Source organism: Microtus pennsylvanicus, chromosome 7 (assembly GCF_037038515.1).
Source record: "Microtus pennsylvanicus isolate mMicPen1 chromosome 7, mMicPen1.hap1, whole genome shotgun sequence".
NCBI lineage: Eukaryota > Metazoa > Chordata > Mammalia > Rodentia > Cricetidae > Microtus > Microtus pennsylvanicus.
In genome coordinates this window covers 82238159-82257043 of record NC_134585.1, presented here as the reverse complement: position 1 = coordinate 82257043, position 18885 = coordinate 82238159, and the positions used below count along the sequence as shown (strand labels likewise).

The 18885-nt window shown below is 44.9% G+C and overlaps 1 protein-coding gene across 1 annotated transcript in view; it reads right to left on the bottom strand.

Annotated features, from left to right (window-relative positions):
* The window catches only part of Dapp1 (dual adaptor of phosphotyrosine and 3-phosphoinositides 1), a 49805-nt gene that overhangs the window by 6270 nt on the left and 24650 nt on the right, over positions 1 to 18885 (bottom strand). Inside the window, exons 4-6 of the mRNA XM_075981266.1 lie at positions 10898 to 11028; positions 1920 to 1967; positions 398 to 460 (exon numbers count right to left, since the gene is read on the bottom strand). Coding sequence (XP_075837381.1) covers positions 398 to 460; positions 1920 to 1967; positions 10898 to 11028 — 242 coding nt within the window. The remainder of the gene's footprint in view (positions 1 to 397; positions 461 to 1919; positions 1968 to 10897; positions 11029 to 18885) is intronic.

Sequence of the window (18885 nt, the reverse complement as noted above, 5' to 3'; positions counted from 1 at the left end):
GAGGGATCCCATGGCCCCAAACAGAGGGAACCGGGCACTCCACAGTTTGCACTGACCCAAGAGGCAAACTGCTGTTCACAGACTCAGAGCAGATCAGGGATCAAGAGCCCACACCTTGGGCTGACGAGATGCTTGTGGCTAAAGATGCTTGTGATCAAATCAAACCCGACGACCAGCGTTTGATTCCCAGGAACCACATTTCTGAAGGAGAGAAACAACTCCTACAGCTTGTCCTCTGGCCTCCAAATAGACTTCCTGGCAAGTGTGCCCCACCCCCACCCCCATTACAAACAGATACACAGGGAAAAGAGCTCAGGTCTCTAAACTCTTCAGAGGATGCCGGGAACCTTACAGAACTGAAGTCTAAGGGGGAGCGGGGTGCTGTTGTCTTCCTCACCATTTGATCTTTGAAATATTTCAGCTCGTTCCTTTGCAAAGTGAACCATCTTGTTTTCCAGGTCTGAGGAGAAAAAAAAATTAAGTTTTGGGTACAGAATATCTAAACTTGACAGTTAATTTTCATTTTAAAAGCTAATAATGATTAGATAAAATACGCCTAAATTATTTTCATGTATAAATTTTGAGAAAAGTTTCAAAATAGCTATAAAAATAATATGTTCTAAGATCACAATAGAAATAGCGCTGGCTTATTTAAATGAACAGATGCAGCTGTTGTAGACATTCAAGGTGGCTCGTAATGAGCTCCTCAAGTTTCTATTTTATTAATACAATAATAAAAATACATATCAGTTTTGAGAACCTCCTGTGAGCTATATCCCCACATCAAAAATTTACAGATATATTCATGTATATTCTTGAAATTTTATTTATATATAATGTATATTGAGTAAAATATAACTAACACATATAAAGCATTACCATCTATCATTATTATTATCATCATTATTACTATTATTTCACAAATAAGCCAGTTGAGGTTTAGGAACCTCTAACCACATGACCCTCTGAATTTTACCTGAGGACTCGTGGACTGAGCAAAAACTGTAGCTTTTTCCTTCCTATGTCCTAACAAAGCTCTGGTCCCTCTCAGCTGCCAATGCGCCCAATTAAAAGGGACAATAGAAGATTCAGGAATAAGCCATCCAGGCTAGACATGGTTGTACATGCCTGCAATCCTACCACGGAGGGCACTGAGGAGTAAGCCTGCATATCTGAGGTCCTCCTGGGCTGTGAGTGAGACCCACAGTGAGAACTGAACACGAAACAAACAAATCAACAAGTAGGCTATGAATAGGACTGCTTCCCATCCTCGGGGAGCACGCAGCCCAGGGAGGACACGGAGCACTGCGTGGCCAGGATAGAGCCAAGCAGCTGTTCCCAGGAAAAGGAGGGGTAAGGACTCTGACCCCTGAGATAGACAAGAGCCGACAGGGCACGAGATGACAGTGGCCACACACCATGGAAATGGAAGAGACATGGAAACTGCAATTGACTTAAAGGACAATTGCAGACATGGGGCAGTCAGGCGACCTGGACGTGTCAAGACCTAAACTATGTTTACCTTGGCACGTTATAAGGTAACTTTCTTAAAGCACCAGTGATGTATTTGGCTTACCTTTCAGTAAACATTGTATAAAAGTTTGGCTTTTTGTGAAACAAAAACAAAATACAAACAAACCCAAAAAGAGCAGAAATATTCAAAAGTTAATTTATCCCATTTGTTCTTAAGCCTTCCACTGAGCATGCTACATGGGGCTTCCTATTTAATATGAACTGTAGGTTACTCTTACACGGGGCTTTGTCAGAGAACTTGAGTCAAGTCATTTTTCATTAAATGTAAGTGGCTTCTTAAAATAAGTTTATAATTTTCCTTTTTAAAAAAATTCTGTCAGTGTCAAGAATTGAGCCTCTGGTTGCTGTCTTCCCTGTGGTGGCATGAGCAAACCACGCTCCCTTACCTTGACCAGGCCGCCCTGCTTGGTGAGGTAACCTTCTTTGGTGCCAAGCTGCAAAAGAAAAAGGCCGGAATGAAGTCCAGAACCGTCCCATGTTTGGCCTTATGCTCCTGTCCTGTTTTATCTTGCAGAACTCGGGGTGAACTCATACTCGACAGAAGCACTTTGCCCCCCGCCCCCCGCAACCCCCAGTTAAAGCTGATCTTTAGCTGGTCCCCTTTCATTCTTCAAACTCTCCCAGGTGCTGCAGGAGGCTGGCTCATCTGTTGGTGATTTGAAAACAGCCACATTGGGAGTATGGTGGTGGGGGGGGGTGAAAAGGGAGGGAGAAGGGGAGAGAACGTGAGGGAACTGGATAAAGAAGGGAGAAGGGGAGAGAGAGAAAGAAAGGAAAGGGATTGAGGGTGGCTTTAAAGTGCTAGTGTGAAATGCAGCACTAGAGAAATGCCCAGGAATCCACAGGGATGACGCCAGCTAAGACTCCTATCAATAGTGGAGAAGGTGCCTGAACTGGCCTCCTGTAATCAGATTGAGGACTACATTGATTGTCATCATAGAAGCTTCGTCCAGCAACTGATGGAAGCAGATACAGAGATCCACAGCTAAGCACTGGGGCGAGCTATTGGAGACCAGCCCAAGAGAGGGAGGAGCAATAATATGAGCAAAGGGTCAAGACCATGATGGTGATACCCACAGAAACAGCTGACCTGAGCTAATGAGAGCTCACTGACACTGCACTGACAGCTGGGGACCCTGCATAGGACCAAACTAGGCCCTCTGAGTGTGGGTGACAGTTGTGAGGCTTGGTTAGTCTGAGGGGCCATTGGCAGTGGGACCAGGATTTATCCCTAGTGCTTGACTTGGCATCTTGGAGTACATTCTCTTTGGAGGGATATCTTGTCAGCCTAGATATAGAGGGAGGGCCTTGGTCTTTCCTCAAAGTGAAGTGTCAGACTTTGTTGACTCCCCATGGAAGCGTTAACCCTTTCTGAGGAGTGGATGTGGAAGGTGCTGGGGTGTGGGAAAGAGGGCTGGAGGAGGGGAGGGAGTGGGAATGGACATAACTCTGTAAAATGAGAAAAGATTGTATTAGAAAAATTCTTTTTTCTTTTTTATTTTTCTGAGACAGGGTTTCTCAGTAGCTATGGAGCCAGTCCTGGAACTTGCTCTGTAAACCAGGCCGGCCTCGAACTCACAGAGATCCGCCTGCCTTTGCCTCTGCCTTCCGAATGCTGGTATTAAAGGTGTGCATCACCACCTCCTGGCTAAAAAAAAAAAAATTCTTAATGAAAACAAAAACTTCCACAGGTGGTGTTTGTTAGTGCACATTGTGAAGAGCAGCAGCTTGTGTTGTCACAGGAACCCTATAAGCGCTCATATATAATGGGTGCTCGGCACCCATTGGCCTTCAGCCCCTGTACCTGTCAGCTCTGCACTCTTGGGTTCACAAACCATAGATTGAAACATTTGAAAAAATCATTAGTCTGTTCTGAACATGTATATATCCTTTTTCTTATCGTCTCCTAAACAGTCTTTTAACCATTTGCCTGGCGTTTATATTATGTTGGTGTGATAAGTCTGATTTTACGTACGTGGGAAGATGTGGATAGTTTAGGCAAACACCGTGCCTTGTATACAAGGCTCTTGGACATCCGAAGACACTGGCACCCGTGTGGGGCCTTGGGAATCCTGACTGATACTGTGAGATCACTACAGTCGGGACAGTATATTAAGAAAAGTAAAAGGTTTCCTTTATTTCAGGGCCGGATTTTTTAAAGCTTTAAGAGAGAACTAAGAAGCAGCATTATCAATATTGGTCTTATTCCGTAGTCTTCTTTCTCCTACATGCTCTTTCTCCTCCACTCCAAAGCCGTCTCAGGAGACTCACATCCCATGGGGAAGATATTTAGAAGTGCAAATGTATTTATACCTCATCTATTCAAGACGGGATTTGAAATAGAAATGTATCACTTATTTTAATCTATGCTTCACTAGTTCAAAGGTAACAGCAGTACTTAGTACCTATGAATTATGGAATGGTAGGGAAATCTACACAGGCCAGGGCCCTAAAATGAAGACCTTCACACTCCTGTAGCCTTCCGAACAGACTGAATTCCTGGAAGGTTATTTTGTTCTAATGTGTTCTCCTAACGTATCTTTATAGAGAAGAAAACAAGTAAGAATTGGGAAATGATGCTGTTGATGGCAAGGTTCTTTTTATGGGAGTTTCCAGAGTGTCCTTTCCTGAGGTGAATTCTTCCTACCAAAGAGAAAGAGGAACCCCCAAAGTTCCAAGAACCAGAGATGAGAAATAGCCCAGAGCCGCTTCTGACCACAGGAAGGTGAGGATGAACTTCCTACATGTGCTTTTCAACGGTGCTAATCAATACAGCTGAGGCTGACGTCACATAACCACTGTGATTTATTCTGACGTGAAAACTAAACTAAGGGGCTGGAGAGATGGATCAGTGGTTACAAGAACTTGCTCTTCCAGAGGACTGGGTTCACGTCCCTGCACCAACACAGTAATTCACAACCACCTGTAACTCCAGTTCAAGGGGAACCCAGGGCCTTTTGGACCTCTGGGGGCACGAGGCAAGAAGCATGTGGAGCACAGACATACATGCAGGGAAAATATGCACAGCATACACTTCATTTTTTTTAAATTTAAATTTAAAATTAAAAGAAAAAATTAAACTAGGTTAAGTATTAAGAAAACTTTTAAAAAATATCATTTTGGGTTGCTACAGGTAATAGAGAGATAAAATGATTAAGGGTAAAATGTTTGGTAAAAGGTCCTGATAGGATTAGCCACTGATTCAAGCTAAGGGATCATGATTCTCAACGTTACCTCGGTCTAATGTATTTAGCCTAGTATTTTCTGTGGTGTTGACAGGTGAAATACTGAAGATGGAAGGGTCGAGAATACAATTTGATACAGAGTCTCCAGATAGAAGAACTGAAAGAATAGTATGGCAAACCCTTAACCACGCTATGCTCTGTAGCTGGGGAGATGTTTGAAACAGCTCCAGGTTAGGAACAGCCTAGATGCTCCGCGCTAAAGGACTAGCCAAGCTGCCTCCCTCACTGAGGGCCATGAGCATCCAAAGTCCTCAGGGGGGATGAGTGTGGGGACATTCGGGTATCTTGGCACAGAGCGGTGGAGCCCACGCAGAGAACAGGGAGAACTCATGTGGATGGCGATGCCGTGGGAGCAGCATCTTGGTGTGTACAGTGAAGCTGGGCCGGGTGAGGACTTCTTTCCAAACGGGTTGTGGTGGCAACCAGTGCGGTTTCACAGAGAAAGCGGTAAAGCAGCCATCTGCACTGAGAGCGCAGTGGCAGAGGCCTGGAACTGATGGGGAGGCGAGCAGGAAGTCTGGGTAGGGGCATGGGCAGCAGGAGACTGCTTACAACTCTCTTGATCAGCAAATTCCTGATAATGGGATCTGTATTCCTCCTGTGGGAGAAGGGTGTCACAGACATGCAAAGGGAAAAACCCGAATGAGCCTTGTGGTTTGGGTAAAATTTTCAGTCAGTGCTGTGTATCCATGGAGGGAAGAATAGATGGACTGATGGACCGATGGACAGATAGAATAGACATCAAGGCATAGGTACACATGCTGACACATATCTTTTCCTTATCCCCGAGTAGGAAGGAAAGTGACATTTCAATCAAAACAGGTACACGTGGCTCAGATGTAAAGTTGTAAAGTACCACTTTAAAAGACAAAGAAGAACAAGGTATTTTTTAAAAAGGAAAAGTAGTTGATTTTTTTTTAAAGAAAAAATATGAGCACAAGGAAAGCATTGCCAAGTCTGGGGTGCCTTGCTAAAACGTTAGGAGGCCATAGACACAGGAGCCACCTTGAAAGGGCTCTTACTCACCAAATACCACACAATTTTGGAAAGATCAAAATAAATTGTGATGGTCAAGATCTTAATCCATCGATACACAAAACACTGGATAAAATGAGAAATGGAGAGCTTTCTCTACGGCAGCCTGGCAGGCAGTAAACATAACGAACCAAGAGCATCCAAGCTCACCACTCTCAGTAACCGGAGCTGTGGTTAAGCCAATAAACACCAACAGATGGACCGAATTTTAGCAAGGAAAAGAGTGTGCATATTCATCCCCAGTAGCTTTCCTGGAATTTTTATTAATGACAAAAACAATAAAGTGCTTCTAAAGCAAAGAAAGCCAGCGATACCTCTCACGTGGTCAAACCTGTTCTCATGGGAGAAACTGTAAACCTGGTGGGTCTGAGGACGCAAGAGGGGCACTACAGTCTGTTGTCCCCGGTGGGTCTCTACCAAACCACATACCCCAGCCAAATCATGACTCAATGAGAACAAGCCAACATGGGAAATAGTTCACAAGAGGATTGGCTTTTAATTTTCACATATGAGAGTGGGGGAGACTCAAGGAAAAACAGGAGTTCAGACATGAAGGATGCTCAAGAGACAGGAAGGATGCTCAAGAGACAGGAGCCACAAAACTGAGGACAGGATCTTTGTGCTCTAAAGGACTGCCTTGGGAAACAAACGCCACTGAGATCTGTGGATACAAATATGTGGAACTGTGGTATAGCAACTTCCTAATTTGGATGGTTGTGTGTGGTCATGTAAGCAAGGGTCTTTGTTTGTAGGAAATGCACACTAAAGTGTTCAAGATGATCAGGCATCCTATAAGCAATGTATTCTTCAATGACTAAGGAAAAAACAAAGCTTTTTGATTGTTCTTTCAGTTGTTCTGTAAATTTGAAATTGTTTCAGATTTTAAAATGCCATGAAAAAAAAAAAGCCCAACAGAATGACTGTTCTAAGTAAACTGATATACTCAATAATAAAATACTTAATTGTATTTTAGGAAACAATATAATGTATGGAAGATTTTCACAAGGTATAGTTAAATATACGTAACTCTGTAGTGAAGAACCTAAACGCGTGCATACACCACACCCACACACGAGGGATACACGTGGACACATCCAGTCTATCATCAGGTTGTCTTATACCTTCACAACATCTTTATACCTTCACAACATCTTGAAGGTGACCAGTTTATGTCCTATGAGGTCTCCTGCCCCTAACTTAGCCACAAGTCCACTGAACACTGGCGGTTAGGGGGTTCCCTTTCAAAGGGTGAGGACTTAAATGCTGTGACTAATGCTCTTCAGCTTTGTCCACACCCAGAGCAAAGGCTCTGCCCTGGACAGTGAAGCAGACAGTTGGCATTTGGGCCACGGCGATTCCTCATGCCCTCAGGACATTTAGCTTGCCTCAACCTTCCCCCAGTGGGGGCGGGGGGAGCAGCTTTATCTGGTTCTCTCCTGCTTTTGTGCCTCAGGTTCCCTCTGGCTCACTCCTCCCAGCTTTGCTGACCATAGTCCTTGAAGCCACTCAGTGGAATTTGTGCCTCGGGGACTTTGTGGTACTTTCCCAGTCTGTCTCATTACTCCTTGAATGTGAACTGTTCTTCCTTTATTTTTTTTAAAAAGCTTTTATTTGTTGACAATTTCATATACACACATAACACATTTTCTACTTCCTTTAAATGACATTTCTGCTCAAATGTTACTTGCTCAGAGAGACTTGCCTTGTCCTCCCCTTGGTATTATAATATTATGCTGATTATGGTCTGCAACATGCACTAAAATGGGAACTCAATGAGGGTGGGTCTTTGTCTAGTTTATTGCAAAACTCAAGGTTTATGATGGGCACTTCAAACATTTCAACAAGTGAATTAATTAAATTAACCTTATCCCAGGAACCTAATGCTTTGATGTTTACAATACATGAATAACAATTTCCCTAAACGCAGCTGACAAAGGATGTTTTTTTATGTAAGTGCCTGCATTTGGGGGAAATGGGGATACTTTCAATTTTACTTCAAGCAAGTTCTTCTTCTATAGGTATGATGCAATGTTCTTTCTCCACAGAGCGGGCTCAGGCAGGAACTGAATTCTCCAAAGAGAAAGCAGAAGTTGGACAGCTCAGAGTTTGTAATTGGAAGGCAGAGGTGCCACATCAGATGGCTGCTTGGGACAATTAGGACACAGAGAGCCCTTGTGCTCAGTAGGGGACAATAATTCCAATTCGACCAGAACTCTTCCCTCGACCACGCCAATCCAGGATTCCGTAAGCAAAGAGTGATGAGATAGGGTTCAGGATCTATTAAACAGTCTTTGCTGTTTTGGCCAGTATCAGTACATAATCAATTTCATGGGTTTCTCATGATATAATCTGTGTTCCTTGTTGACCAAGCACTAAACACTGCTTAAAATTTCCTTCTGTGTTCCGGTGTCTACATACTTGGGCAGGTGAACTATCTGACACATGGAGGAAGTGGAAAGTATACAACTTCCATAATTTGCTCTAAAGGGTCCTAGCATTCCTGGCTAAGACCAAAGCTACAGATTACATACTGGCTGATTCTTACTACCAAAAAAAGAAAGATACTTGTAGAAGATGAGAGTCTCACTGACCACGAATCATCTAGGAGAGTCTGAGAGGGGAAGGTGGACACGGGTTCCCAACCCTCACCAAGAAACTACCTGCAACTGATACCTGCCGGCAAAGGAAAAATTCATTTTCTTCAGTGGCATCTCACTGGCTATACCGACCAGGCTTCAGTGTAGACCTGATGTTTGGGAATCATTGGCCAACACATAGCGAACTCATTGGTATTTTTGTAGAATTTTTTTCATTTTGCTTTTGGGGGGCATTTTTTTGGTCTTATTGGCATTTCGCTTGTATATTTGGGGTTTAGTTTTTGTGGTACATTTCTTGTTTTTTGTTTGTTTCTTAAAGAGGGAGAAAGGGCATGAGTTGGGTGGGTAGGGAGATGAGGGATCTGGGAAAAGCTGGGGGAGGGGGAGTGTGACCGGAGTGTATGGAATACTCTTTTTCTCAGTACCAGAAGAAGTCTAGGAGAGGAGACTGCAGAGTTAGGCAGACAGCTGACACAGGGGGTGGCTTTGGGATGGCTAGAGAGCTAAGTATAGGCAAAGAGGAAACAGAAGGGACTGGGGGATGGAAAACAAGAACTGAGCAGAAGGTAGGAGATGGCTGGTCCCCTCTGACTCTGGAATTCGCATCACTCACTCTGCTTTCCTGGATTTCTCTGGTTCTAACATCTGATGCTTCCTTTCGCGAACCTTTTAATAAAGCTGCCTTCCCTGCGCACAAGTGTACACGCGTGCACATGCTCTCTTTCTCTCTCTCTCTCTTACACACACACACGCGCACACACACACACACACGCATCTTTCTTAACCAATTTCTGAGGGGTTGTAGAAAAATGATAAAAAATAAGGCACACTGTTAACTATTCAAGTTACAAAAACACACAGCATTTATACCTGTGTGCATGCACATGCTACAGTACGTATACAGAGGTCAAAGTGCAACCTTAAGTATATTCACCTTCTGCCTTAGAGTCACACACAAGGCTAGCTGGACTTGAGACGCCCAGAGGCTCCCCTGCCTCTCCCTCTCACCTCTCACAGGGAATAAGGACCTGTGTGTTAATGAGCCCTGCTTTTTCATGGGTATAGGGATCTTAACCCAGGTCCTCAGCTTGTGTAACTAGTGCTTTACCCACTGAGTTATACCCCAGGCCTCCTTCCTCTTTTATGGGCACAGCATCTTGCTACAAATTTAACCTCACCATCACACCCAGTGTGGTACATATAAGGAAGCCTTCTTTGGCATCAAAGAACAGAAGAAAAAAAATCACTTCAGAGATAGGAAGGCCCCATTGGTTTGATGAGGTTGGTAGCTGGCATAATTGCAAGAGGCTGTTTTGCAAGTGTAGACTTGGTGTTTTATTTGGGCAGTGCCCTTTCTTATCATCAGCAAAACTTGAGACTCCTCCTACTAGAAGCTTTCGGCATGCCAGGAAGAGATAGCATGTAGAAGAACCGTGAGAATGGGGAAGGGAGCGGGTGCAGGAGGAACCCACAGACTGTGGTTCACAGAACATGCACTGATGGATTCTGGGAGGAACAACGAGCTAGCGATTCTGTAACACGCATACTAAAGTGGGGGCTCATGTTGTAAAGAAGTAAGAATACTTTCTGTGGGTGCTAGTCAGTGAAGAATGAAGGCTAGAAAAATAGCACCCCAAGTTTTGTCTTGCTTTTTTTTTCTGGTATTTCGAGACAGGGTTTCTCTATGTAGTCCTAGCCTCCTGGAAGCCAATCTCTGCCTGCCTCTGCCTCCTGAGTGCCCGGATTAAAGGCGTGTACCCCCATGCCCAGTTGTACCCCAAGTCTTATGGTGAAGCTGGAGAAGGCTTTTCTTTGATGAACGGTTGAAATGCAAAGGGAATTGTTTTTCCAGTTTTTAAGCAGCCTATCAGAGAATGGCTGCTTAGTGAACTTGGTGAGTACCTCTCTCGTTTACTCTCCAGTAAACCTGTGTGGTTCATGACAGTGACGTTCTCTTAAGTTTTCAATTCCTATCACTAAGGCATCCTCCCCCTCCGTGTGTGTGTGTGTGTGTGTGTGTGTGTGTGTGTGTGTGTTTCACTGGTGATGGAATCCAGGACCTCACAATAGCAGGCAAGCACTAAAACCACTGAGCTACACTCAGCCAAAGCATTTGTGGGTTGTTTTTTGTTTCATTTTGTTTTTAATTTTCATCAGTCCAGATGGACCAAATTATAGCCTTCAATATTATATTACTATCCAATTTTTATACTTACTTCCTCTAGAACATACTGTTTTATCATTTTTTGTTTGTCTGTCTGTTTGCTTTTCAAGACAGGGTGCTATAAGAAAGCTCTGGCTGACAAGGAACTCCCTATTCAGCCCAGGTTGAACTCATAGCAATTCTCAAGTTTCAGGCTCCCAAGAGCTGGGATTATGAGAGTGTGCCACTAGGTGGGCTCCAAGCTAGAACGTTTGGATAAGCCCATGAACTTTAGTTCTTGCTACATCTGACGGCATTCAGTGAAGAACATGGTGGGCACTTACAGAAGGTGCAGTGGGCACGAGGTCATTTTCTGTTCTTCCTGTCTGCATTGCTGTGTGGACCCGGACTGATTCATAAATGGAAGGTTCTTCCACTTTTCTTGGATAAGGATGTTTCAAAACAATCAGAGTCCCTGAATGAAAACAGAAATACACATATATAACACATACATATAATCTAATATGACCCCAAGGGAAGACCCAATTGTTGGCAGGTGACTGGCAGGATTGTAGTAAAGTCTATTTAATGTTTTGAGGATGTGTGTGTGTGTGTGTGTGTGTGTATGCGTGTGTGTGTGTGTGATTGTGTGCGATTGTGTGTGTGTGTGTGTGTGTGTGTGTGTGTGTGTGTGTGAGATGTGGAGGTCGGAGGACAACTTTTGGAGTCAGTTTTGTTTTTCCACCATGGAACTCCCAGAGTAACACCCAGGTCACCAGGCTTGTGAAGCAAGTGCCCTGTCTTCCCAGCTGAGCTTTCTCGCCACCTGTCTATTGTCATACACATGCGCTTACTGGTCTTCTCAGCATCCAGAGAGTACCAACTTCACACAAGGCACATAACTTGGATGCAGAGACATATTACGACATGATTCAGATGAACAATCAATGTAGTCATTTAAGTGAACAGGCTGACGAGATCTGTAGAGTAATGTTGACAAAGTGGAATATTCAAAGTCTGAGGCCAGCCTGGTCTACAGAGCTAGTTCCAGGACAGCCAGAGCTGTTGCACAGAGAAACCCTGTTTCAAAAAACCAGGAAAAAAGACAGACAGACAGACAGACAGACAGAAAGCAAGGAAGGAAGGACGAAAGAAAGAAAGAAAGAAAGAAAGAGAGAGAGAGAGAGAGAGAGAGAGAGAAAGAAAGAAAGAAAGAAAGAAAGAAAGAAAGAAAGAAGAAAGGCTTTCACAAGAAACTTGATGATTGAGCTAGACCTGAAGCAATAATCAGGAAATTTGCAAATGGACTTTAACAAAGCTGTTAGGACAAAGCACAGGACATGGGGAAGGTCTATGCTGCTGCCCTTCCTGAAGAGCAGAATTGACACAAACATCAATGGGCCTCAGAATCACGGCCTCCCAGGCCTCCCTCCATGCTCTCCTAGCACCCCAGGGGAGTCTGGGACTTGGGTGAGTATCGCACGAGCGGATGGAAGCTTGTTTGCAATTGCTTCGGCTTCCATCAATAAGAGAGGCCCAGGCAGAGAGGAGGTTCAGCCCAGTCAAGTAGGCCCTGGGAACATCATTCAGAGGCTCAGAGAACTTCTGACTTGGCATTCTGACATTTCCCATCCCCTAAACTTCCCTAACTGATCAGTCAATCAGAAACTAGAGACTTGACTACAAAGAAAGTCAAAGGCTTTTTCTTGTTTTCTACTGCAATGGCTTCTTGCTAATTTTCTGGGGTGGGGGTGGGATTGTTAAAGACAACACCCAGGGGTTTAGATGGGGTAGGCAAGAGCCCATTTCTACCCCGGTCTCCTCCTTGCTTTTTATTTTAAGAGGGCCTTTCTTATAGCAGCTCTGTTCAGAACTGTACAAGACCTGAAGGCTGTAAGTAATTCAATCACTAAGTAGTTTGCTTTGCTCAGTGCCAAATGCTTGCGCTGGCCATGGGGCCACAACAGCAGACACAGGGTACCTGCTCTTCCTGTTCCAGTCTGAGGACCAGAAGCACAAGGTCAGTGTATTTCTGGTATAAAATGCATTATGAACAAATAAATAAAGAAGGGCAGAAGATGGTGGGGAAGGGAGAGGGAGTCTCCATAGGTGGCCATTTTTGAGAAGATGAGTTGGAAAAAACTATGGAAAGGATAGACAGCAGATTGGAGCAAAAGAGGGGCAAATAGTGACAGAAAAATAGCTTCTCGGTGGTGCAAAAGCCCAGAACATTAATGATGATGGTACCCTCCCAAACACCATACAGTGCTTACATATACATGACTGACCGTCCAATCAGATACCCTGGCTGCCACAAAGTGGGAGGGGCAGGTAGAGAAGACAAAAGATGCTGCCTTTGAGAACAACAGGATCCGGGTCCCTTTGTGTATCCTATTCACATTGGTGGCACTGGGGCTCACAATGACAAATGGCTTGGCAGTTATCAGAGGGTACAGGCCTGCTCCTGCACATCGTCTGTGCCTTTTTTCCCTTTTCTTACTGTTTCAATCACTGTGAGCATTTCTGAGAATGTATCAGTCATATGTGGGGTAGGAGTCAGAATGAAAGCTCAGCTACCTAAATCAAGAGCAGTCTGAGAGTAGGCTCAGGGTTCTATGAACCCTGCTCCCCTTGGAAGATGCCAGGAGAGCTCAGGGCTGTGTGAACCCTGTTCCCCTCTGTAGACGATGGGGGAGCTCAGGGCTGTGTAGACACTGCTCCCTTCAGAAGATGATGGGTGAGCTCGGGGCTAGTGTCCTATCCCCCAAGAAACACTCACACTGCTATGCCGGGCAGCTGCCCCTGCACTGTGGAAGGATTCCTGGCTTCACCAAGCAAGACCAGGCTGGACTGGCCCTCCGCTGCCCCTCTGTACCTGCTAACCTAGTGCAGATCTTCTGTGCTTTGGTTCTTCCTCTTACTGGTACAAACAGCTAAACTTCCTTCAAGGCTGAGCTGTTCACCAGATAAAGGGTGTTTGTGGAAAGATTACAAAACCAGATATTATTCTCTGATAAAGAACATTTAAAAGTCCTTAAGTAAAATTCACTATAATGACTAAATGTTTGAGAACTTGGATCTTTTTTAAAAAAAAAATTTATGTGTGTGTGTGTGTGAGTCTGTCTGCATTTGTGTGCATGTGCGTGCTGGTGTCTGCAGAGGTCAGAGTGTGTCAGATCCTCTGGAGTTGGAGTTACAGGCAGTGGGTGTTTGGAACCAAACTCTGGCCCTCTGCAAGGAGAGCAGGCTGGGCCATCTCTCCAGCAACATGCATTAAGTCCTCTTTATGTTACTCCCTTCTTCTCTCTCTCTCCTTTTCTCTCTCTCCCTCCCTCCTCCTTTCATCCGCCCCCCCCCCCCGTGTGTGCATGCGTGTGCATATGTGCATGTGTGAAGTAATTGGATTCACTTCATTGAGTTCCTCTTCTGGAAGGAAGGCTCAACAACTCCGGTAGAAGCTGACTGCTGTGTCCTGCTTCACAAACATTGTTGGCGGTCGGTCCATCTTTGAGAAAGGTAGAGCTAGGCAGGCCCCTGCAGAAGTGTCATCACTGACAGCCTGGGCCTGGCTGCTTCCCTTTGCTCTCTGTCTGGTTCAGCCTGTCCTTGCATTCTGGGAGAATGCCCTAAAGCATTTCCTCTTCCCCTGTCATTCCAATGTTTTTAAATTTAGCCCGCTAGAGATGCAGGACTCTTCCACCCAAAGCCCAAGAGAGTGTCTTCACGCTACAGGACAGAAACTCTGGGCTGGTCAATTTAGACAAAGGAACCATAGGACTTTGTGAGAAGAGTCCAAGTCTGAGAAAAAGGGCAAAGGGGAGGAGGGTGGCTGTGGAGGTGGGGGGATGGGCGTGGCAGAGGTCAGAGAGGGAAGCAGATCAGAAACTGCCTGCCCTGGCCACTTGGTTCCAAGTTTCACTTCAGTTTCTGTACTTCATGAAGGTTGCTTCCTGCCGCAGACATGAAGCCTGCCTTCAGACATGCTCGGCAGAGGTAAGGTTTTCCGATGATCAGAGCTGGGCCAACACAGGCATTCTAACTTGATGGCCTGATGGGTAACAGAGTTTACGTGACAGATACATCTGTAACTCCATACCCAACAGCATAGCCTGATGGGTAACAGAGTTTATGTGACAGATACATCTGTAACTCCATACCCAACAGCATAGCCTGATGGGTAACAGAGTTTACGTGACAGATACATCTGTAACTCCATACCCAACAGCATAGCCTGATGGGTAACAGAGTTTACGTGACAGATACATCTGTAACTCCATACCCAACAGCATAGCATGACTGTGCTAGACGAAATTCAGAAAAAGACGGGAATGGCCTCAGGCCCCGGCGTTGTTTTGCAAACAGAACGAACATAGTTTGGCACAGTCTTAGGGAACTTTCATTTTCATATTTATTTTATGTTCTAAAGTTAGCTTGTCAGGTCTCCCAGCGGAACATAAAGAGTCTGAGAACAAGAATGGTTTTTCAGGGGCCTGGAGCAGTGATTTGGAGGTTAAGAGCTCTTGCTGCTCTTGCAGAGGACCCAGGCTCAGTTCCCAGCACTGACATGGTGGCTTGCAACCATCTGTAACTCTAGCTCCAGGGGATCTGAAGATCTCTTCTGATCCCTGTGGGCATCAGATACACTTGTAGTGTAGTGTAGGCACACATGCAGACAAAATGCCCATACACAGAAAAGAAATAGCCTTTAAAAAGAATGATATTTAACTCACCTCTCTATTTTATCAGTGGTTAACAGTGTCTATCTGGTGGTTAACACTCAGTCATACTTATTAAATATTAAATTCAATATATGAGATAAGAGTCATCTATGTTTTGTTTCTACTGCTCAGGGGTTCGGAAAATGGCTTTGCAAATGCCAACATGTGTTCTTCTGTCCCTGCCAGTGGGATGTGGCTTTTTAGGGGTGGGGATCTTAAATGAATAGTGCAGTGCTTTTTCCTGGTCCCTTGGTGCTTGTGTGACATTAGCCAACATTCACTTACAACTAGAGCAGCTTTACCAGCCCAGGGAGAGAGGGAAGTAGGCCAGTTAGCTAGGGCAGAAGATTCTAGTCAAATGTCCGAGGCCAATCAGTCACCTATTTTGGAGTGGCCCCTTGATTCTACCACACCTATGAGCATACTGGTGCTTAAAATCTAAGGCGACCTTACAACCATTTGATGGACACACCTGTCACTAATTATTTCACGCTATACCAAAGAGAGAGCTCGCAGCTCCTGCCTTGAGTCCGACAGAGTTACTGATGGCCAAGAGGTTTGGCGAATGAGTCATAAGGGTGAACGTGCATCAAGAATCATTCTAGGCGTCTTTTTCCATCTGAAGTCATTCACAAAGAGACAGCAAACTATGAACTATTACTGCAAGCTCGGTTTTAGATGACGGTGAAACCGAAGCTCAGACAGGTAGCATAATGAACGTGAGGACCCGGGGCTGGCAAATGGCAGAAGCTAGCGTGGGATGGAGAATTTGGAGGTCTGCTCATCATGTCCGTTATTCCCAGCCTCAGGTGGCGTTGCCATGGGAATCTCTGCTGCATGCAAACTGTTCTCCACTGTGGGCAAGAGTTCGCATGTAGAAATACTGTTTGAAGACATGGGATTCATCTGGAGCAGCTCGAGGAACGCTGATGAGAATGTTCGCCTCTCCCCCCAACCTCCTCACCAGGTCTGTTTGTTCATTTGTAAAGGAGAATTAAATGGTTCCAAGATACGCTCCATTTCTAACTGCCTGGGAAGCAATTCAGACACACAGGCCCCAAAGTGGGAGGAAGAAGACGAGAAGCTTTGTAACCAATGCATGGCCTGCTCCCTGGAACTATGACATTCCCTTGAAGGACGCTGGTCCAGGTTTCCTCTCATTCTCAATTCCCTTTTCCCTCTGCAGGGCATTTTGCCCATCATTCTGTCTGTATTTGTCTTACTTAGTTACTCAGGCAGCTTGATGTCCTTTCTCAAAAGATGTACAGTCAGGTCTACTATTTTAGGATGCCTTCTAGGTAGCTTTTGTGTGTGTGTGTGCTTTCAGATTTTTCTCTCTAGTGCAATCTTGAAGAAGATGGGCAGTGAGATTGTTCAGCGGGTGAAGGAGCTTGCTGCCAAACCTGATGACCTGAGTGAGCTTCACACTGGGCCCGTGTGGTGGAGGGAGAGAAAACAGACTCCAGAAAGTTCTTCCTTGACTTCCATGTGTGCATTGAAAATAAATAATAAATAACTAGATGCAATAAAAAATACTTAAACATCTCTCGAATGGCGTTTCACCAATGCAGTGCAAACAGCCGTGACACGGAAGGTGGAAGGCGGAAGTTGAAAGCGATCCACCTTCTTTAGAACAATAGGCCTCCATCACTTAGCAAACCCGGAAAGTACCGGGGCCTTAAGATGCTTAGCTCGAATTCCAGCGTCAGCTAGGAGGGTTAGGCTTAGATGCACAGCCTCGGGTAAGTAATGTAAAACCTCTGGTTTTTATTTCCTCATCTGAAAATGGGGTCACTGTGGGCAGCTGGGAAGATTAAATAATCTGATATGTGTGAAAACCCCTGAGCCGAATATCTGGAACCTGCTAAGTTCTCCAGAGTAGAGCCTCACACCCCCCAACCCCTGTCTTTTTCATTGGCAAACACACCTCACTCGCTAACTGCAGAACATTAGCGACTGCCCCTCATGAACGGAGGAAGTGATGCTTGGCTGTGGTTTGGCAGAAATTCCAAGCTGTCCATTAAGTTCCTTCCAGACACAGCATATACAACTCTTAAACTCATTAAGTTTAAAGCACCACCACCTGGGGAAACCAGCTGGGGCCACAGATGAATAATAGGAGCCGTGACTTTTACCAGAAGCCTGGGCAGCCCCACATCAAAGCCAAAGACAGAAGTGGAAATTTGACATTTGGGGAAGAACCGAACAGGGTCTCCAACGCTGCACCAGCTGGGGAAGTCAGAAACAGAAGGCCTGGCTTGGAGCCCTGAGCGTGTTCTCCTGTATGGATTAGGTAACGAAAGCTGCCTAGAGTTCTTAAGAACAAACCAATGCACACGACAGTTTTCACTGGAAGCTATTTCAATATGAGAAAAGGCCTTTTTTTTTGTTTTGCTAATACTTGGATACTTCAGCATAAATAAAATAAAATTTTTATCTACATTTATCTACATTTTTATGACTGTATGCATGAAACTTAGCTAACTAGACTCAGTGAGAATTAACTATACTAAACCCATTTCTCAAATACCCAAGTTTACTGAGTGCTGTTTAAAAGGAATATACTTTTTCGATATCATCCCTGACAAGCAAAAGGCAGATCCTGAATTTAATCACCACCAGGTAGATACGGAACACAGAAGCATAAGCCTGTATTGTGTTTTGTGTCAGTTTTGCTGGCTAGAATTGTCAGGAGTGTTTGAGCGCTGTGAGAATCCCTCGCTCCCTCACCCTCACCCCACCCCTACACCTGTGGCATGCTAAGAAAATGATTAGCATTGTTCTTTCGAGTTCTAGGATACGTTAGGAAGCAACACTCACAACAAGCCCCTCTCCACAAGTTTATGCTAATATGCAGAAGAAGATAGTTTGAACAAGTGAATGATAAAAAGTGTACAATTATCAAATATGCTGGAGGAAAAGTGAGTCTATCACATAGTGCTATTGTGGACATAGGAAACGCTAAGGTTTTGGGGATTAGACACATCCTTAGCGTGTTCCTGGATGTTAGCGCAGAGAACTTGGAATGAATACAAGCTCTAATGGAGATCATGGAAGGGGGAATTCTAGAGTGCACACGGCTGGCAGGATAGCTTAGGCATGATTTGGGGAGCCTGAGTTCTCCAGATTAAAAAGCACACATCCTGAGTGTTTAAGGAATAGAAACTAGGGATAAAGGAGAGAATAGGCACTGGAAGTGTGTCCCTTTGGACCAACATCTTCCCCTGTCTTTAAGACAAAGGCTTGCTTGTGACCTCCAACCACGCATTCTGGTGTCAGGCTCCTGAAGCTGTCACCTACCCCTGTGGGGCACAAACGCGAGGTCTGTGCCATTTTATTCGCATCTCCTGCTGCCCTCAGAGGCGGTAGCAATTCCCACCAGTGTCACCTCCCGCTAGGGCAATGTCCCCCTTGTGCATGTCAGGCAAGCACTGGACCTCTGAAGCATAGACGCATACCCCCAAGCCCCCCCTCTCTTTTTCTTCTTTAGTATTATTTTTTAAATTTGAGATAGCATCTTGCTAAGTTTCTCAGTCTGGCCTTGAACTTGTGATGCTCCTGCCTCAGTCTCCTGATTAGGTAAAATTACAGTCCTGTTCTACCAAGTCAGGCCC